General features: G+C 46.5%; 1 protein-coding gene across 25 annotated transcripts in view; it reads left to right on the plus strand.

Annotated features, from left to right (window-relative positions):
* SMARCA4 (SWI/SNF related, matrix associated, actin dependent regulator of chromatin, subfamily a, member 4) overlaps positions 1-21577 on the plus strand; it is a 93127-nt gene that overhangs the window by 16635 nt on the left and 54915 nt on the right. For 15 of the 25 annotated variants that reach the window (XM_021083834.1, XM_021083835.1, XM_021083838.1 and 12 more), the window contains exons 3-13: positions 72-204; positions 1265-1669; positions 1976-2074; positions 2925-3183; positions 4784-4910; positions 5455-5628; positions 6955-7128; positions 8292-8471; positions 8550-8600; positions 14113-14243; positions 14436-14493. In XM_021083834.1, coding sequence (XP_020939493.1) covers positions 72-204; positions 1265-1669; positions 1976-2074; positions 2925-3183; positions 4784-4910; positions 5455-5628; positions 6955-7128; positions 8292-8471; positions 8550-8600; positions 14113-14243; positions 14436-14493 — 1791 coding nt within the window. The remainder of the gene's footprint in view (positions 1-71; positions 205-1264; positions 1670-1975; positions 2075-2924; positions 3184-4783; positions 4911-5454; positions 5629-6954; positions 7129-8291; positions 8472-8549; positions 8601-14112; positions 14244-14435; positions 14494-21577) is intronic. The other 10 variants (XM_021083849.1, XM_021083848.1, XM_021083842.1 and 7 more) reach the window with 1 other exon arrangement.

Consider the following 21577-nt stretch of genomic DNA (forward strand, 5'->3'; position numbering starts at 1 on the left):
CAGGCGGCACTTTTCTGTGCCACCACTTCCCGACCCCCTTGCTGATCCTGCCTCGTTGTCCTCTCTCTTAGCCTATGGAGTCCATGCATGAGAAGGGCATGTCGGATGACCCCCGCTACAACCAGATGAAGGGGATGGGCATGCGGTCAGGGGGCCACGCAGGGATGGGGCCCCCGCCGAGCCCCATGGACCAACACTCCCAAGGTATGGTTCCCTTTCTCTTCTTTTCTCTTATTTGTCACCTTCCAGGAGTCCTGAGGTCATTTTCCTGATCCAGTCACCTATAGAAGGATTCAGAGAACCCAGGACAGTTGAGCCCAGTGGGCAGCCCTGCCATGGAGGGCTGTTTAACTTGGGCTTGGCTGGTGTCCTGTTCAGGCTGTCTTGTCTTGGAACAGCCCCAGGAGGGCGAACACTGGTGGAACGGAACCATGTTCAGTGCGGGTGTTCGACAGAGCTGGGCAGGGTGGGCTCCTCTGGCTTGCAGCTTAGAACCACCCAGGAGCATGTTAGAAGTGTCTGGACCTTGCTCCAGACCTGTTGAGTCAGAATCTCGGCAGGAGGGCAGGGCTCTGCATTAATAGCCCTCCAAGTGCCTTTTCTATTTCTTTTTCCTTTTTTCCCTTTTATGGCCTCACCTGCAGCATGTTGAAAGTTCCCAGGCAAGGGGTCTAATTGGAGCTGCAGCTGCCGCCATGGCCATAGCAATACCAGATCCAAGCCGCATTTGCAACCTACATCGCAGCTTACAGCAATGCCAGATCCTTAATCCACTGAGTGAGTGCAGGGATTGAACCTGCATCCTCATGTATACTAGTCGGGTCCTTTACCCGTTGAGCCACAACGGGAACTTCAAGGTGGTTTTTCTGAACAGGGAAGTTTGAGAAGTGATGGGGTAGATGGCTTCCTGTCATGGGGTGGGAAGCTCAGGGGCTCCACAGGCAGCAGAAGTGAGGGGACTGGGCCTCGCCAAGCCAAGGGGCAGGAGGGCAGGCCCGGAGAAAGCCTGAATCTGTGTAACATCTCAGCCTTCATTGTTGGCGAGTTACCGAAAGGTGGGCAAACCAAGCCAGCCTCTGACCAGGCTATGAGTGTGTGCCCTCCAGGTGCCTCTTTTTTGAATCACCAGAATGAAGTCACTTGGCTGTTTCCTATCTCGGGGTAGGGGTGGTGTGTAAATAGCATGAAAAGGTTCCCATCTTTGCCTTAAAAATTGCTGGGCATATGCTGCCAAGTGACTGCTTGGATCCGTGTTTTCCTGCAGGTTACCCCTCGCCCCTGGGCGGCTCTGAGCATGCCTCCAGCCCGGTTCCAGCCAGCGGCCCATCCTCAGGCCCACAGATGTCGTCTGGTCCAGGAGGGGCCCCGCTGGATGGTGCCGACCCCCAGGCTTTGGGACAACAGAACCGGGGCCCTACCCCATTTAACCAGAACCAGCTGCACCAGCTCAGAGCCCAGATCATGGCCTACAAGATGCTGGCCCGGGGACAGCCCCTCCCTGACCACCTGCAAATGGCAGTCCAGGGAAAGCGGCCGATGCCTGGGATGCAGCAGCAGATGCCAACACTACCTCCACCCTCCGTGTCCGCAACAGGACCTGGCCCTGGCCCCGGCCCTGGCCCCGGGCCGGGTCCGGGACCAGCACCTCCAAATTATAGCAGGCCTCACGGTAAGGCCTGCCCCTGCCCATGGCCCTTGGGGTGAGGAGGGGTCTTAGAGCAAACTGACATCAGTGTCAGACAGATCTGGGCTCTGCTGCCCATCGGCTTCCCACTTGAGCTGGGCATTCAGGGAGGCAGGGCTGCTGTCATGATAAATGCCGTTTCTCCAGCTCCCCCCTTTCTCCCCTGATGCCCACAACAAGGGGCTTGTTGTTAGATGTGTGCCCTGGAGCCAGGGCTGATGGGGGTGGGGGATGGGTACAGATATAAACACAGGACACATTTTATCCTCTTGTTTGTTTCCCTGCGCATAGGTATGGGAGGGCCCAATATGCCTCCACCAGGACCCTCAGGCGTGCCCCCTGGGATGCCTGGCCAGCCCCCCGGAGGGCCTCCCAAGCCCTGGCCTGAAGGTAAGTTCCCTCTGTCCTGGTGACACGTCTGTGCCCTGACTCCCGTATCAGCTTGCACTGCACAAACCCTGAGATGAGCCCAGTCAGAGAGAGTGGGCTGAGGACACACCTTGGCTGCTTGGTTCTCACCAAAGGCTTGGGTTTGGTTCCCCTCTGTAATATTTGCTCCCTAGTCTCATGGGTCATAGTAACTCTGGGGTCTCTAAACATGTGCTGAGAAGAGGAGGGTACTAGTGGATGAGTCCACTGTGTGACCAAGTGGGAGACCATGGAGAGGCCCAGCTGCAGGACGTGGTGCCCCGACCCTGGAGGTCACGGCTGACACCCTTCCCTCCGGAGAATGCCCTCCGGCAGCGTGGTAGGATGGCAGGATGGCGCGGGGTTCTCTCTCCCGTGTTCTGTGTAAAATGTAGTCATCAGTATTAAGGGTCATATCCATTGGGTCAAAGCAGTAGATAAAACGGACTCATTCCCCGTCATCTTGGAGCCAGAGGTTCAGTGCCTGACACTGAAGTGCTGATTGCTTAAATAGGGTTCTGCTGGAGCTGAGGTGGATGAAGATCAGGCAGCCGCTGGTCCTGTGAGGCCACAGCAGAGCAAGACCACACCCAGGACCGGCACTTGGGCCAGTGGGGGCTTCTGTGAAGGGCTGTGTAGGCTGAGATCTAGAGGAGGCAGGAGGGAGTGAGACCCCTGAGAGTAACAGCTTAGTGAGGGGTTGGGGGTTGGGGAATATGCAGCCTGCACAGGCCTCGTCAGCCTTGGAGATGACTTTGTCTCCTGGGCAGTGAGCATCCAGCAGGAACTGCCCCAGAACTCAGTGCTGTGCCCTGCTTCTTGACTCCCCAAGGACCCATGGCGAATGCTGCTGCCCCCACGAGCACACCTCAGAAGCTGATCCCCCCACAGCCAACGGGTCGCCCCTCTCCTGCACCCCCTGCTGTCCCACCTGCTGCCTCCCCCGTGATGCCGCCCCAGACACAGTCGCCGGGGCAGCCAGCCCAGCCTGCCCCCATGGTGCCACTCCACCAGAAGCAGAGCCGGATCACCCCCATCCAGAAGCCGCGGGGCCTGGACCCTGTGGAGATCCTGCAGGAGCGGGAGTACAGGTGAGGGTGCCGCCCGCTCAGCCAGCTCAGCCCTGCGCTTGTTGGTTCTCAGTTCTAAAGGCCTCTGTCCCAGCCTCTCAATTCCCTGAGTTGATGTGTATCTTTCTTGAGAAATCCTTTGTGTATACAGGCAAACAGTGGCTGTGTGGTCCCCCAAATGGTACATGATGTGCGCACTGTTCCTTCCCATAGCAACGTATCTTAGCCATTATCCCGTTTGTACAAAATGAACTCTTCTTTTTTCTGGATGCATTTTGCATGGTGGCTGTACTGTAACTTATTTGCCAATCTTCTGCCCAAGTGGGCCTTAGGTAGTTTCTACCCTTTCATTAAAATGACGCTGTAGTAGATACACTTGCACATGTGTCTCTTGTTTCACATGTTTGCACATGTGTCAGAATAAGTTCATAAAAGTGGCATCATTTGGGTATGGGAGATTTACATGCACATAGACATTCCATAGATTCCGCAAAACTGCCCTCCACGTAGGTTGTACAGATAATTGTTGGAATTGAAAGTGCCTGTCACTCCTCTCCAGCACAGTGTATTATCCACCTTTTGGCTCCTCCGCACTCAAAAGGCCACCTGGCAAGCTTTGCCCAGGCCTCCTGGGCGCCAGGTGCTGTGTGAGATGCCTGGCGCACAGTAGAACTGTATCACCCTGTTCCACCCTGTGGGGGTGCCAGAGCTTCACTTCCCAAGCTCCTTGCACTGCCTGTTTCTCCATTATGACTTGTTCAGGGCTAGCCTCCCTTGGTAAATAAATATTGGCTCCATCAGAGGAGGGGGCTGTGCCTTGTGCACCATAAACTCCCCAGATGCACCAGGAAAGCTTTGCCAAATGACCGTCTCCAGAGTGCATCTCCAGCTGTGCTGTGCCCTGGAGCTCCAGCCCCTATACCCAGGCACCTCCCCATCTGGACGGCTTAAAGATGGCCTGTCCAGATGGTGGTACACCCACCCACTTTCCCCTCCTGTCTCTGTTCCCATGCACCTACCATCCTGTAGCTGAGTGGACCGTGGCCCCCGTGGCCCCTTGACCCTTGCTTGCCCTTCCTCATCCCTGATGTCCGCTTGGTGAACCCTTTCAGCTTCCTTACCCCCAGCGCCTTTCACCTTGCTGTCTGGTCTATGCCTCCTCCCTGCTCTCATCCTTACCTGTGTACTGTTTCCCATACAGGTTTTTTGAAGTCTCTTTTTACAGTTAGCAACCCTGGAGGGTGCTATGAAGGGTCTCCCCACTTCACACCTAAGGACACTGAGGCTCAGGGGCTAAGTAGATTCCCAGGGCTGGGATGGAGACACTGGCTGCCTGATTCCAGAGCCTGGCTCCCACTGCTGAAATGGCAGAAGCCTGCTGCGCCCTGTCAGGTTTCCTGTTTGCCGTGGCTCCCGAGACCTCTGCAGCTGCTGTCCTGTGTGTAGTCTGTGTTGTGTGGCCTCCTTTTCTTAGCCATGTCCTGTCTTGTGACCAGTAGCAGCCTCCTTCAAGGGTTGGATTCTTCTGAGGTTCTGGCTTTAAAGAAAAGGAAGAGGTGTGTTCCTTATAAACAAGTGAGACCTCCCATCACCTGCTCTTCTTTCTATCTTTGCACTCTAGGCTGCAGGCTCGCATCGCACACCGAATTCAGGAACTTGAAAACCTTCCCGGGTCCCTGGCCGGGGATTTGCGAACCAAAGCGACCATTGAGCTCAAGGCCCTCAGGCTCCTGAACTTCCAGAGGCAGGTGGGCGCAGGCGCAGCTGATGCTTTAGGAAAAGAGCCCTTTCTGTCAATGTTACTGCTTCAGGTCTTTAAATGCACCCTGACCATTAAAAGCCTCAGTGCTCACCCACATTCATTAGGTCACTGTCCCCCCCCTTCCTCTGCACATCCTGCCCAGTGGAGGAACTGCTCAGTGAAGGCACAGGCTGAATAGACGTGGGTCTTCCTTAAGGCGGCAGTGACCAGCTTGAAGCAGGGAACTTAGATGGGTCTATTGCTGAGGGTCCTTTCCTTTTGAACAACCAATAAGAAATTTTGTTTGATTGTGGTTGAGGGAGGGTAGAACTGGAGACCTGAGGTGTGAGAGTGTTCTCTGCCGGGTGTCCAGAAGCAGCCATCTCCCAACCCGAGGGCCTCACCATGTGTCCTCCCCGTGCACACATTTGTGCTCATGGGTCCTTCTGGGAGCGGGAGCCTTCTGCCCAGCTTGCCATGTGGAATTGTGCATGTCATTCAGATGTCGCGGAGTTGTACCCGTTACCAGTTTCTCCTCTTCCTTCCTGAAGCTGCGGCAGGAGGTGGTAGTGTGCATGCGGAGGGACACAGCCCTCGAGACGGCCCTCAATGCCAAGGCCTACAAGCGTAGCAAGCGGCAGTCCCTGCGCGAGGCCCGCATCACCGAGAAGCTGGAGAAGCAGCAAAAGATTGAGCAGGAGCGAAAGCGCCGGCAGAAGCACCAGGTAGGTCCCTGCAGCTGCGCGTTAGCCTGCCCACATGTCCAGGGTGTCAGCTTGTAAGCTGCTGAGCCTTGGTTTATCTGTCAACACACTGTCTGTGTCTCTTTTCCGTTTGTTATGTCAGTATTCTGAGCATTAAAAATACATCAGGGGACAAAGCCAAATAGTAGAATCAGATGCGTGTATAACATGTTGGAAGTTAATAGGGTGTAAGGAAGCATGAAGTGAGGCTAGAGCGTGATGGAGGATGGTCCGTCTGGGAGGTCCTCCCTGAGCAGGTGAGCTCTGAGGCCCAAGGGAGGGAGCCACCAGATGTGTGTGTTTCCAGATAGAGGGGAAGGTGCAAAGGCCCTGGGGCTGGTTGTGTCCCACTGCTCTGTGAAAAGCAAGGATCCAGTGTAGTCAGTGGAGTGAGCAAGGAGGCGAGCAGGAGGTGGGGAGAAGGGGGAGGTGATGGGCAGAGCATGCAAGGCTTCCATGGGGCGAGGGGATGACTTGGGCTTTCACTCTGAATGAGATGAGAGCCCTGGAGGGTCCTAAGCAGAGGGAGTGATCTGGCAGAGGTTGTTACAACATCAGTAAAGGAAACCAGAATCTCTCCTCAAATAGGATTTGGGTTGATTTTGTTGATATATGTTTTATGAAGTTTTCTCCTATCAGTATCTATTACTGATACGGTTTATGATAACAAAAAAGTCAGTGCTCAGTGTTAGCCTCTGTTAACATTTTGGTATATATCATTCCAATCTTCTTTTTTCTTACATATAGTAATCACAAGTTAAGCAGCCACTTTTTAAAACAACATACACATGTTGACCTGTTTAGAGTATTGTTGAAGCATGATTTTAGTGTCTACATTGTAGTCCTTCTCAGTATGTCCAGCATCCAGTAATTTATGAAACCATTTCCTACTGGGGGACATGCAGTATATTTTCAGCTTTTCAATATTAAAAATAACATTGGGATAGACTTTCTTATACTTGAATTTGGGGGCCAGTCTCTGCTCTTTTCCTTGAAATAAATCCCTAGCAGTGGAGTGATTTGGCTGGCAGGCAGTTGTGTTTGGAAGCACTTGGCAGACAGTGCCAGGTGGTCCCAGCCCAGTGGAAGCCCTGTGGACTACCCCATCTACTGTGCACGAGGGAAGGCCCTTCACGCCACAGGCCGGCATGGAGTTTTATCCCGACGCAGAGAATGCTGGACTTCATGGGCATAGGGTCGATGTGTTGTTTAGATTGTGCCCTCTGGGTTTTCACCAAGCTACCTTTGATGTTCGATGCAGCGACTCCTGTCCTGTAGTCAGTCTGCTCTATTGTGTGCTTCCTACAGGAATACCTCAACAGCATTCTTCAGCATGCCAAGGATTTCAAAGAATATCACAGATCAGTCACAGGCAAAATCCAGAAACTCACAAAGGCGGTGGCCACTTACCACGCCAACACAGAGCGGGAACAGAAGAAGGAAAACGAAAGAATCGAGAAGGAGAGAATGCGGAGGCTCATGGTACAATTGGCCTTTGTGACCCGGGTTCCTTTGTGTGTGTGTCTCTCTCTCACAAGCATGGGGATTGACTGCCCAGGATTTCGCTGGGGTATTTTGCTGCTCAGAGTTAGAAGTGGGACAGAGGAAGAGAGGGCTTGGGTTTGGGAGTCCGAAGGACCTGTCACCAGACCTTTGCCGGGCCACTCCAGCCGTCAGTGACCACAGGTTTGCTGGATGCTCTGTGCTCTCTGGAAATTGGAGGTGGCAGCCCCTTCTGATGGAAGAGCCACCGAAGGTGTGAGGCCGACCTCCCGCCCACCCTTGCTGTCTGACCATGAGCCCTCGAGGGCTCTCTAATCAGGGAGATGGTGACAGACACTGCTGTGTGTCTGGGGCCTTGGTAGTAAGAATGGCGAAGTCCCTGCCCTGGCAGGGGTCCTGCTGGCTCAGGAGATGCCCAAGCAAAACAGAGAAGAGTGTTTGGGGTGGTGAAAAGCTCACTGCAGAGAATGAAGCAGGCTGAAGGGGTGGGATTTGACCTGGTGGCATAGGCAGGGTGGGTGTGACCCACGAATGCAGTGATCCGGAGGAAGCACCTCCCAGTGATAGAGGAGTCAGGGACAGAGACCAGAGGGGGGAGAAATCCGTGAGCAAGGCCCTGCCAGTGGCCCCTGAGCAGCATGGTCTAGGGAAGTATGAGGTCAAAGTCCTAAAGGCAGTCACATGGGTCCTTGCAGGCCATAGGGAGGGCTTTGGATTTAATTCTGACCATGAGGGGAGCCTCTGGAGGCTATAAGCTGGGAGGCAACATGATTCTATATATTCTAGAAAGCTGGGATTGGCTTGCTGCAGGGTCTGCAGGCGAGCTGTAGCTCGGAGTAGGTAGAGAGAAGGGTTGGGATTCAGGAGTGTGTGTGTGGACAAAGGGGATAGGACTTTTAAATGGCTCCTGGCAGGATTGTATCTGTCTCACAGGTCCCTATGGACCTGACTCTGGGGGGGAATCGGAGAAGTCCCAAAGGGGAGCCAGTAAGTGTGAATATAGCCCAGCACCAGGCATGAGCTAAACCCCCAAACACGGGTCTGGCTGCTGGTTAACAGCAACCCCATGGGCTTCTTGACTCGGAGTCGCCTGCCCTGGGGCCAGTCTCCCAAGCCCATACCATAACTGCACACTTCCGCAGGCTGAAGACGAGGAAGGGTACCGCAAGCTCATCGACCAGAAGAAGGACAAGCGCTTGGCCTACCTCTTGCAGCAGACGGATGAGTATGTGGCGAACCTCACGGAGCTGGTGCGGCAGCACAAGGCTGCCCAGGTCGCCAAGGAGAAGAAGAAGAAAAAGAAAAAGAAGGTTCGCCCCGAGGTGGGACCGGAATGGCTGTTTGTGTGTGTGCCTTGGTCTCTTGGGGCAGGGAATGACTGTGCCTCTCTTCTCTTCCAGAAGGCAGAAAACGCGGAAGGACAGACACCTGCGATCGGACCTGATGGTGAGGTGAGGAACCAGGGATTTCCTCTTGTGGAAATGCTGGCCCAGCCCCAGAGCTTAGGTCTATTTCATCTTCAAATTTTTTCTTTTTCATTTGAAATGATAAAAGTTTATGGAGATAAAATCCACATAGAATCCCTGCCACTCCTCACGCCCATTCCCCAGACAGAATGTTGTTTACTGTCGGCTGTGTTTCCTTCCTTTTCCTATGCACGTGCTGTTATTTATTTCCCAAGTTTTTACTTTAAAATTTCAGGCTCACAGGAGAGGTGTGAGAAGAGCACAGAGAATTCCTGCATACTCTTCACCCTGCTTCCCACTTTTCACATAACCATCATGTTCCCCTGTTCCTCTTGCCAGTCAGATGCAGACATGATGGCACTTCACCCCTCTGTATGTTTCAGGGTGTACATCCTAAGCCTGTTCTTTTCCATAACTGCACCCCGATCAAAGCCAGGAAACGACACTAGCACAGTCGTGTGATCTAATCCATAGCCCTTGTTAAGGCCTCCAGCGTCCTTCACAGCAACAGAAAACCCTGAAGTGACGCAGTGTCCTCCTTTGTGCGTCACCTCGGATATGCGTGGCCTAGGTTCCTTCCCTCACTGGTGATATTGACCTTGATCCTTTGGTGTCGGCTCAGGCATCTCTAACTGTAAGGTTTCGGTTTTTCCTTTCATAATGATTTAGTATCTTGTGGGGAGAGTCTTAAAATATGTAAACATACTGTAACTCCTCAAACTCCAACCAGTGCTTCATCATCTGTTGTCTTTGCCTGTATCAGTTTTTGCCATAAGGGTTACAAAATGGTGATTCCCCCCACCCCCATCATTCCTTCTGCACTTATTACTTGGCTTTCTACAGGAAAGAAAAGCTTTTCTTTCTTTTCTCTTTGGCTTGTGGGCCATAGTTTGCCAACCCCTGGCACTGACTCATGGATTCTTATTTAGTTTAATGGATTTGCTTGTTGGGTTTTTTTGTGTTTTTTGTTTTTTTTTTTTTGCCTTTTTGCCCTTTCTAGGGCCAAATCTGCGGCACATGGAGGTTCCCAGGCTAGGGGTCTAATCGGAGCTGTAGCCGCCAACCTACACCAGAGCCACAGCAACGTGGGATCCGAACTGCAAACCCACACCACAACTCACGGCAACGCCGGATCCTTAACCCACTGAGCAAAGCTAGGGGTTGAACCCGCAACCTCATGGTTCCTAGTCGGATTCGTTAACCTCTGAGCCACGATGGGAACTCCATTTTGTTATTTATTTTGATGCTCAAATTGTTCAAGTTTGGGCCAGCAGGTGCCCCTTCACATTGGCTCCTGCGTCCTTTGATGTGTCCCCATTATTCTTTGAGGACTTTCTTTTCTGATTTCCTCGTATACCGAAACAGCCCCAGCTCATTTTTCTCCTTTCCCTCCCTGAGTCCTGGACTTAGCCACTTCTCCAAAGAGCGCTGATTCCTTTCATCAGAGAAGAATATTTAGAAACCATTATCTGGATGTGCTTATTGCTCCTAAGGTGTCATCACTTCTGGGCCCTCTTAGCGGAGAGATCTAGGAAATAGATTGCTACTTACATATATTGAAAACCTTGAGGTCACGCAGGTACCTCCAATTCTAATTCCATACTGCAGGGTTTTTTCCTTTTCTTCTTCCTGTCCATGTTATGATGGCCTCAAACCTGGCTCCCATCAGCCACTTTGTAGTCCCTGATTTGTATAATCCTAGAACATGCAGAAAGTACATTCAGAATGGCTACCTTGTACCCCTGTGCAAAAGAAGCCTCTCAGTCAATGTTTATTTGAAGTTGAAAGTGTATGCACCAAATACCGAATTTGAAAGGTGTTTACCCCTTGTTAACAGTTTACCCTGGGAGTTCCTGTCATGGTGCAGTGGTTAATGAATCTGACTAGGAACCATGAGGTTGCGGGTTGGCTCCCTGGCCTCACTCAGTGGGGTCAAGGATCCGGCGTTGCTATGAGCTGTGGTGTAAGTTGCAGACACGGCTCAGATCCCACATTGCTGTGGCTCAGGCGTAGGCCAGTGGCTACAGTTCTGATTAGACCCCTAGTCTGGGAGCTCCATATGCTGCGGGTGCAGCCCTAGAAAAGGCAAAAAGACAAAAACAAAAACAAAAAAAACCCAGTTTACCCTGTTAATGAAGTTCCCCTCACCCTTGTTGGTTTTATTTGTTTGTTTGTTTGTTTTAATGGCTGCACCCACTGTGCCAGACCAGGGATCAAACCTGTGCCTCTACAACAACCTGAGCCACTGCAGTCAGAATCTTAACCCTCTCTGCCACATTCCAAGCTCCTATTTATTTACTTCTTATTTATTTAGTATGTGAAATACTGGCCTGGTTCCCAAAGTCAGACTGTCCAGTGGGGCCCACTCTGAGAGTGGTTGCTATCTCCACATACCCATCTTTTCCACAATATTCTTCTCTGGCTCGTGAAGGCAGCTGTTCTCACTTAACATACTTATTTGGAAGAAAGATGCATCAGAGTGAGATGTGTATATAAAAAGTCTTTCCTGTACCACCTTCCCCAAGCTGTCCTCAGTCCCACTTCCCAGAGGGAAGCCTTGGGTAACTGTTGGTGTGTTGACTCTGGGACCTTTTCTGTGCACGGGCTACCCCATGCCTAGCACTGTATCTTAGTCTTTTACGTTAGCTCTTGCACACCTGCCTTACTCTTTCTCATGTCACCCTGTTAGAGAGGTGGCTATTGCTTGCTTCTTTGAATCATAAATGCAATACCTCTTTTAGAAAAAACCTTAAGTGATGACATGGAATGTGGACCTGTTCTCTCAGGAGCCTGCAGGTTGATCCCTGGTTGATGTCTCCTCTGTACCCTTCCAGAAACCTTTATACTCTTTGCTTTGTTTTGGGACCATTTGGGTCATTCTAGACATAGACTTTCCCTGCTTAGCAGGGCATCTTGGGCCACTTTCCATATCGGGTCATTCGTCCTATTTTCACGTTATTATATTGACATATTAAAATCTCTTCCATTGTTCACATTGATAGCTGTTTGGGTAGCTTCCCACCTGAGCTGTTACAGGGATCCTGCACCAAGCAGCTCTCATGCACCACCATATACCTCCCCCCCATTGGTGGCTATTTCCCTTGTTTCCTGTTGCAGTGTGTTTTAATGAGCCTCCTTGTACATGGCCTTTTGATGCTCTCTGAGCTTGGGCTGCCATAATAAAACCCCATAGCCTGTGTGGCTCATACAACAGAAATATATGTTCGTATAGTTCTGGAGGCTGGAAATTCAAGGTCAAAGAGCAGCTAGGTTGGTTCCCAGGATGAGAATTCACTTCCGTGGTTATAGAGTGCCGCCTTCTGGCTGTGTCCTCACCTGGGATGAGAAGACTGCAAGCTTTTTTTTTTTCTGGCCCCACTTGCGGCATGCAGAAGTTCCTGGGCCAAGGACTGAACCAGTGCCACAGCTGTGTAACCAGAGCCACGGCAGTGAAAATGCAGGATCCTTAACCCACTGAGCCATGAGGGAACTCCAGAGCGCACAAGCACTAATGTTTCTTCTTACGGGGCACTAATCCCATCCTGAGGTCCCCACCCTTATGACCTAATTTAACCCTGATGAACCCTTAGTGGCCCCATTTCCAGATAGAGTCACATAGAAGAGTTGGGATGTGAACATATGCATTTTGGAGGGGACACAGTTCATTCCATAGCAGATGAACACTTTCTTCTTGGCCCAATTCCCAGAAATGAATGACTGTACTGATTAACTCAAAAATATGTACTTATTTCACGTGATTTTATTTGAAATGTTAAATTGAAATTTTTAAGAGAAATGTGAGCTGGCATTTTCCTATAGCTCAAAGCCTTTTATGAGGCCATTTGGTGAGGTCAAGGGGAAAGTCATATATCGGGAAAGCCTGGCTCAGAGAATTCCATTGGGTAATCACTGCCGCTCATCCTGTTTAGTAACGGGAAGCATCACTCGATGATGGCTATTGCTTGTCCTTGTTCTTGCCCAGTGTGTGTCAGCCTTGGCTGCACATCAGAATCACTTGGGGAGCTTTTAAAAAACAGGGAGGCCCAAACCCCACCCGGTGCAGTTTAGTCAGAATTCTGGGATGGGGAGGTCTTGCCGTCAGTATCCTAATCTCTCTCAGGAATGACGTAGGGGTGAAAGTCACTGATTGAGGCAGCCTGTAGAGTTCATTCGTGGCATGAGGGTTTCTGTCCCCCTCCGTGGTGGGCTGCTTTGAGGGTGGGCTGCTTTAATGTGCATAGAATCTGATCAACGTTGGGTCCGTGCTGATGACAAGTAACAGCTTTGGAGGGAGGCCTGGGAGGTCTGAGTTCCTGGTAGATGCAAACAAAGGTTTCTGTCCTCATTCTTGTCCTGAAGCTTTTCTCCAGGAAATGTGAAGGAGCCAATGAAGGGGGAAACATCATCCAACGTTGATATCTCAAAACAAGGAATTGAGGAATTCCAAATTTGTTGCTAAAAGAAAGTTGTTTGATTTTTCAAAAATTCTAGTTGGCTATTTAACAGAAAAGATTGAGGGAGTTCCTATTGTGGCTCAGCAGTAACAAACTTGACTAGTATCCATGAGGATTCAGTTTTGATCTCTGGCCTTGCTTAGTGGGTTAAGGACCCAGCATTGCTGTGACTGTGGCTGTGGCATAGGCCAGCAGCTATAGCTCCAATTCGACCCCTAGCTTGGGAACTTCCATATGTTGTGGGTGCGGCCCTAAAAAGCAAAAAAAAAAAAAAAAAAAAAAAAAAAAAAAAAGATTGAGCACCCTTGATGAAGTCCACAAATGAGGTATAAATGGAAAAAACCAAGGCCAGAAGACTGGGAATATTGTAGTCAATTCAAGTAGAAAAGGAGGGAATACATAAGTCCTTGCTTCTTTCTTTCTTTTTTTCCCCCCTTTTTTTGGTTGCACCCATGGCTTATAGAAGATCCTGGGCCAGGGGTTGAATCCGAGCCACAGCTACAACCTATGCCACAGCTGCGGTGGCACTGGATCCTTAACTCTCTGCTCCAGGCCAGGGAGCTAACCTGCGCCTCAACAGCAACCTGAGTCACTACAGAGACCATGCCAGATCCATAACCCACTGCGCCACATGGGAACTCCAGTTCTTGTTTCTTAATGTGTGTAATTGATCTAGGAGAATGTGGGAGAAACTAATATTGGTGGGTGCCTGTGAAGAGAGGAACAGGCTGGGGGATAGGGATAAGGGGTTCCATACTCTGTACTCTTTTGAATTTTGAACTGCATGAATATACTACTCATTTGAAAATTGAAATGTATATACCAGTTACTTCAAAGAAATAGCTGTTACCAATGAGTTATACATTATAACTGAATTATTACCATGCAGTAAACCCATCTCCACATCCACTGGTCACATTTACGTGCCATTTTCTGGGTATCGAGTTGGGAGGCCACTTCCCCACTTGACTGTTGACTGTGGTTAGCGGATGCTCAGGGTGTGAGCCCTACGAAACCTCAGGTGACATGGGTGACTCTTTCAGCCTCTGGACGAGACCAGTCAGATGAGTGACCTGCCAGTGAAGGTGATCCACGTGGAGAGTGGGAAAATCCTTACGGGTACAGACGCACCCAAAGCAGGGCAGCTGGAAGCCTGGCTGGAAATGAACCCGGGGTGAGTGGGGCCGCGTGTTCCAGTGGCATCCAGGACCCTGAGTCGCAGCGGTCAGCCCTATTCTGGAGGAGCTGACGGGGGGGGGTGACTTTGCTTACATTTGGAAACAGACCAGTTTGCTAAGGAAAGTGAATCCTGCTGGTTCTGGGAAGATTTATGTTCAAACATCAATACTTTTTTTTTTTTTTTAAGGTATGAAGTAGCTCCAAGATCTGATAGTGAAGAGAGTGGCTCAGAAGAAGAGGAGGAGGTAAGAGTCATTTCTGGTTGTCAAGGCCCTCAGTGCTGTGTGTAGTATGGACCCTGTCCCTGGGTGCTGTGACTTCTCCTGCTCATCATGTGGGGCAGGAGCTGGGCAGGCGGTGCACGAGGCTGAAATGTGGTGCTTTAGAGCCATGCTGGCCAGCGTGGTAACCTCCTGCCACATGTGACTTTTTCCACTTTAAATTAACTTAAATGTCAGTATCCTCATTCTTATGTCCTCAGTCACACCAGCCACATTTCTGGTCCCCAAGAGCTCTCCTCTCCAAAAAAAATCAGTATGAAGATCACATACATGTTGGCCCATTATAATCTCTTCTTTAGAAACATTTTAAATGGTGCATTTATCATGTGTATATCCTAAATCCTTTAATTATGCCGCATTAAAGTGAATTTCAGATTTTGTCTGGTTGATGAAGCTCTGATGAGAGTCTTGTTCCCCACGCTGTCCTGGGCAGCCGCCGTGGAAGGGTACCTCAGTGGGAGCCCTGGGGATGCAGTGTCCAAGGGCAGGTCTCCTTTCGCGTGGTTAGCATGCAGAAAGGATGCTGGGGTGAGAGTGTCTTTTGAAAAGCTTTGCCGCCTCCGTAAAGTTTTAATAGATACAGCTTTGGTGTTAAGGTTGAACGTTTTTTTCAAGTGTTAATAACCAATTAGATTTCTTCTGTGAATGATTTGCTTCATTTGCCCACATCTTATCAGTTGTGAGTGTTTGTGAACTGGATTTTAAGTGCTCTGTATGTATTTGCCCCAGCCTGAAATTAGATGTGTTCACCTACATCTTAATCATAGTTTGTCCTATTTTCACTCCCCTCCATGTTACCTCTTCAGGGCATCTGGAATTCATTTTGTGTAGGGCATGAGATGGAGCCCTTTTCTCTCCCTCCCAATGGTATTAAGCCAATTGATAGACTGTTACTCTATCCTTTCCCCTGACCTGTGATAATTTTATTTTAAAATTCATTTCATTTCATTTTAGTTTAATTTTTCTGGCTATACTGGCAGCATATAGAAGTTCCCGGGCCAGGGATTGAATCCAGACTACAGCTGTGGCATTGCCAGATCCTTAACCCACTACACCAGGCCGGTGATCGAACTGGCACCACTACAGTGACAATGATGGATCCTTAACCTGCTGTGCCACAGCGGGAACTCTGACCTGTGGTCTTTTTAAAAACTATATTAGGTTTTTATATCCACTAGTGCCTTTTTAGGGCCACCTGTTCAGTTTTCATTTTACTTTAATTTTGAAAATTTACTTTTCTGATTTTTATTTTATTTATTTTTAAAAATTGATATATATATATATATATATATATATATATATATAGTTGATGTACTGTTCGCTTTCTTTTAAAATTCTAATGATTCTTATACCAATAACATTTTGCTGTAATTTTTTAAACAGCTTTATGGAGATGTAATTTATATGCCGTAAAGTGCACCCATAGTAAAAATACAATTCAGTGATTTTTAGTGAATTTATAGAGTTGTGGAATCATCGCTTTACACCAGATTTAGAACATTTATGTCACCCCAGATGTTTCCTCCCACCCCATTTACAGTTTTTTCTTGCTTCCTCTTCCAGCCCCAGGTAACCACTGCTCTGCTCTGTCTCTATATATCTGCCTTTCTGGAATGTCACATAAATAAATTCAACACGTATTATTTTGTGTCTGCCTTCTTTTATGTGGCATTTCCTTGAGTTTTATCCATTTGTCTGTTTATCAGAAGTTTTGGGGGGTTTTTGTTTGTCTTTTGTCTTTTTAGGGACACATCCAAGGCATATGGAGATTCCCAGGCTAGGGGTCAAATTGGATCTGTAGCCACTGGCCTATACGACAGCCCCAGTGATTCCAGATCTGAGCCGTGTCTGCGACCTACACCACAGCTCATGGCAATGCCAGATCCTTAACCCACTGAGTGAGGTCAGGGATTGAACCTGCAACCTCATGGTTCCTAGTTGGATTCGTTTCTGCTGTGCCAGGGCAGGAACTGCAAGTTTGTTTTATATCGCTAATTATTGGAGAAATGCAAATCACAACTGCAGTGAGGTATCACCTCACATTGGTTAGAATGGCCATCATTAAAAAATCTACAAATAACAAATCCTGGAGAGAGTGTGTAGAAAAGGGAACTCTCCTACACTGCTGGCTGGTAGGAATGTAAATTTGTATAGCCACTGGAGAATAGTATGCAGGTTCCTCAAAATACTAAAAATAGAGTTGCCATTTGATCCAGCAATCCCACCTCTGGGCATATATCTGGACATAACTATAATTGGAAAAAATACATGCATCCCAATTTTCATAGGAGCATTATTTACAATAGCCAAGACATGGAAGCAGTGCAAGTACCCACTCATTCAACAAATGAATTCATAAAGAAGACATTGTATATATAATATGTACAATGGAATGTCACTCAGCTATAAAAAAAACAAAACAAAACCCAATAATGCGAGTTGCAGCACTGTGGATGGACCTAGAGACTGTCATACTAAGTGAAGTAGGTCAGAAGGAGAAAGGCAAGTTCCATATGATTTACTAATATGTGGAAGGTAAAATATGATACAAATAAACTCATCTGTGAAACAGAAAGAAACTCACAGACATAGAAAACAGCCTGGTATTTGCCAGGGGGTAGGGAGTGGGGGATGCAAACTGTTATATAGAGAATAGATAAACAGGAAGGTCCTATTGTATCCTGTAATAAATCATAATGGAAAAGAAAAAAAAAAAAGAAAATGTCCTATGCCTTGAGAGTATAGATTTAACCTTTATATGCGTATTTCCAAACGTAAACTCAGCCTATTGAAATTTATGATTAAATACATGCATTTTAATCTAAGTAATGTATACCTCAAAAATATTTTAAAAATGAATTTGGAGAAACCATTAGTAAGTTAAGATCTTAAACACTGTTTTATTCCTGAGTCAATCCATTGTATTGATACACCACACTTTGTTTATCCATTCACCAGTTGGTGGCCTTTTGTGTTTTTTCCATTTGCAATTATGAATAACATTACTGTGCAATTGCGCATTCATGTCCATGTGTGGACATATGTTTTCATTTCCCTTGGGTAGATACTTAGGAGCGGCATTGCTGGGTCATACAGTAAGTTGACGTTTACCTTTTTAAGGAATTGCCAAAGTGTTGCCTAAAGCGGTTGTACCTTTTGATAGGTTCCAGTTTCTACATTATCATTCTCAACCCTTGGTATATTATCTGTTCTTTACATTATACCATCCTAGTGAGTGTGTTGTGGTTTCTTATTGTGGTTTTATTTTTCATTTTCCTAGTAAGTAAGAATGGTGAGCATCTTTTCAAATGTTTATGCACCATTCATATATCATCTTGGGTGAAAGTTTATGGAAATTTGGCCCACTTTTAATTGAGTTGTCATCTCATCATTGAGCTATAAGAATTCTTTATACTTTTTTTAAGAGACCAAAGGCACAGCAGAATTTTTTGTATATTCTTCATACATGTCCCTAATCACATACATAACTTGTCCATATCTTCTCCCAGTCTGTTTGCCTTTTTTTCCCTCTCAGTGATGTCTTTTGAAATGCAGAAATGTTTCATTTTGATGAAGTCCATTTATTGATTTTTTTTTTTTCTTTTATGAAGTGTGCCTTTGGTGTTGTATCTAAGAACTGTTTGAGGTCGCTAAGGTTTTTCTCTTATGTTTTCTTCTAGAAGTTTTCTATTTCATCTCTTACGTTTAGGGTCATAGTTGATTTCTGAGTGTGGTCTGAGGTACAGGTCTAAGGGGTGTTTCGGCATACAGATAGTCTCTCAATCTACCCCCATTTGATGAACAGACCATTCTTTCTCCCGTTGAATACCCTTCATAACTTTGTGGGAAATCAGTTGACGGCGAAAATAAGGGTTTGTTTCTGACTCTTAATGTTTTTTTATTGATCTATATGTCTATCTTTGTGCTACTACCACACTATCTTGATTATTGTAGCCTATGTTTTGAAATAAGTTAGTGTACTCCAACGTTTTTGCTCTGTTGGTAATTATAGATCCTTTGCATTCCAGTATACATTTTAGGATCAGCTCATCAGTTAGGCTTGCTGCGTTTGTGTTGAATCTATAGATCAGTTTTGGAAGTATCACATCTTAATATTTAGTCTGAAAATATGAAACATCTTTATTTAATTTGATCATCTTTAATTTCTCTTTGCTGTGTTTTGTAGTTTTCACTTTACAGTTTGTTTGTTTTAATGGCCCCACTTATGGCATATGGAAGTTCGTAGGCCAGGGGTTAAATCCGAGCCACAGCTGGGACCTATACTTCAGCAGTGGCAAAGCTGGACCCTCAACCCACTGTGTGGTCGGGGATTGAACCTCTGCTTCGACAGCGACCCAAGCTACTGCAGTTGGATTCTTAACCCACTGTGCCACAGCCAGAACTCCTCACAGTAGTTTTTGCTTTGGGGGGCAGGGGTTCGTTAAATTTATTCTTAAATATTTTATGCTGCTGTGAACAGAATTAGTTTTTTTTCTTTTTCTTTGTAGGACTGCACCTGCGGCCTATGGAAGTTCCCGGCTAGGGGTCAAATCAGAGATGCAGCTGCTGGCCTATGCCATAGCTACAGCAATACCAGATCTGAGCTACATTTACAACCTACCCTGTAGCTTGCAGCAACACCAGATCCTTAACCCACTGCCAGGGATTGAACCAGCATCCTCATGGATACCGGTCAAGTTCCTAGCCCAGTGAGCCACAATGGAAACTCTTGTGAGGAGATTTTTAATTACTAATCCAATTAGTTATTATAGATTTTATTCACAGTTTTCCGTTTTTTGGGTCAGATTTAGTGATTTGTTTCTTTCTAGGAATTTGTCCATTTCATCTTAGTTATTTGTTGGCATAAAGTTAGTTACAGTAGTTGTTATCATATCTCAATGGGACTGGCAGTGATATCTCATTAATTGCTAATTTTGGTAATTAGTAATTTGTCTTTCAGTTTTTGCTAGTCAGTCAACTCTTTTTTTTTGTTGTGTTTTTTTTTTTTTTTTTTTGCTTTTTAGAGCTGCGCCCACGGCATATGGAAGTTCCTAGGGTAGGGGTCGAATATGAGCTACAGCTGCTGGCCACAGCCACAGCGACAACGGGATCCAAGCTGCATCTGCCACCTACACCATAGCTCACAGCAACGCCAGATCCTTAACCCACTGAGCAAGGCCAGAAATCGAACCTGCATCCTCATGGATTCTAGTCGAATTTGTCAACTGCTGAGCCACGAAGGGAACTCCTTCTATTTTTGATTGCTAATTTAATTCATTAGAATATACTTTATATGATTTTAGTTTTTCAAAGTTTATTGAGAGATTTTATGGCTTAGCTTCCTGACAAATCTTACATGTACTGTTGAAAAGATTTCTGTAGTCTTAGAGTATGTATGGTAAGGTATTTAAGTTGAGATGGTGTTAGTTATTCCAGCCAGGTGTATGTATGTGGAGTTTTGTCTAGTTTTTCTACCAGTTGAGAATAAAGCAGTAAAATCTCCAGCTGTTTTTGTTGAATTATGTATTTCTTATGTTTAAGTTCTGTACTTATTGCTTTATGTATTTCGATGCTTTATTGATAGCTATACTTACCTTCCTGATGTCTATCATTATTAAGTATCTGTCTCTAGTAATATTTCTTGTTTTAAAGTTTGTTTTGTTCAATATCAGAGTTAGTCACTCCAGCTTTCATATGGTTACTATTTTGCAGGGCATATAATTTTCCATTCTTTTATTTTAATCCTGTCTGTTCATTAGAATCTGACATAGCAGATAGCTAGATCTTGCTTTTTTGTCTTGTACGACAGTGTTTGCCTTGTGATTGAGTTTTAGACTTCGCATTTAATGTAATTATTGACATGATTGGGTTCACTGTTGCCGTTTTGTTGTTTCTTTTCTTTGAGCTTTTTTTCCTCCTTTGCTGCTTTCTTTTGTATTATTTTCTTATTTTACCATTTGATTTATTCTGTAGGTTTTAATTTTTACTGCATTTTAAAGGTAATATTGTAGTTTCTGGGGCTTACAGTGTGCATATTAGTTTATCACCATATGCTTCAGGTTGATACTAACTACATTCTGGTAAAAATGGAAATTTTAAACTAGCATAACTACATTTGCTCCTCTTCCTTGTTCTGTTTATTGTTACATATGTTACCTGTATATGTTATAAACTGACAATACATTCTTCCATGCAACCAGAGATTTTAATACTAAGTGAAAAATCTTTTTCAGAAGGAAAAAAACAAATACCATATGCCACTTATATGCGGAATCTAAAATATGGCACAAATGAACTGTGTACAGAACAGAAATGGACTCACAGACATAGAGACTATTACATTTAGAATGAGGTCCTATGGTATACCACAGGGAACTATCCAGTCTCTTGTGATAGACTGCATGGGAAAAGATAACATGAGAAAAAGAATATGTATATGTATATATATGACTGGGTCACTATGCTGTACAGCAAAAATTGGCATAAACATTGTAAATCACTATACTTCAATAAAAAAAAACCCAGTACCGTCTTCTGATTAATATCTTACATAATCTTACTGCTTAGTCTTATAAAATTAGAAGAAAAGAAATAATATATTTATTGAGTTCTTTTATATTGATACATGCATTTACCATTTCTGATGTTCTTTATTTCTCTTTTATGGATTCAAGTTGCTATCTCCTGTCGTTTCCTTTCAGCTTGAAAGACTTCTTTGTTGACAACAACCTCTTTCCTTTTGAATGTGTCGTTCTACTACTTTCTGATCCCTCTTTTCAGATGAGAATTTAGCCACTAGTTGTATTAGTGTGCCTTTGTATTTGACAGTTCATTTTCTCTTTCTTGCTTTTTTAAAATTTTTAAATTTTTTTTGTCTTTTTGCCTTTTCTTGAGCCGCTCCCGCGGCATATGGAGGTTCCCAGGCTAGGGGTTGAATCGGAGCTGTAGCCGCCGGTCTACGCCACAGCCACAGCAACGCAGGATCCGAGCCGCATCTGCAAGCTACACCACAGCTCTCAGCAACGCTGGATCCTTAACCCACTGAGCA

The sequence above is a fragment of the Sus scrofa genome, chromosome 2 (assembly GCF_000003025.6).
Source record: "Sus scrofa isolate TJ Tabasco breed Duroc chromosome 2, Sscrofa11.1, whole genome shotgun sequence".
Taxonomy (NCBI): domain Eukaryota; kingdom Metazoa; phylum Chordata; class Mammalia; order Artiodactyla; family Suidae; genus Sus; species Sus scrofa.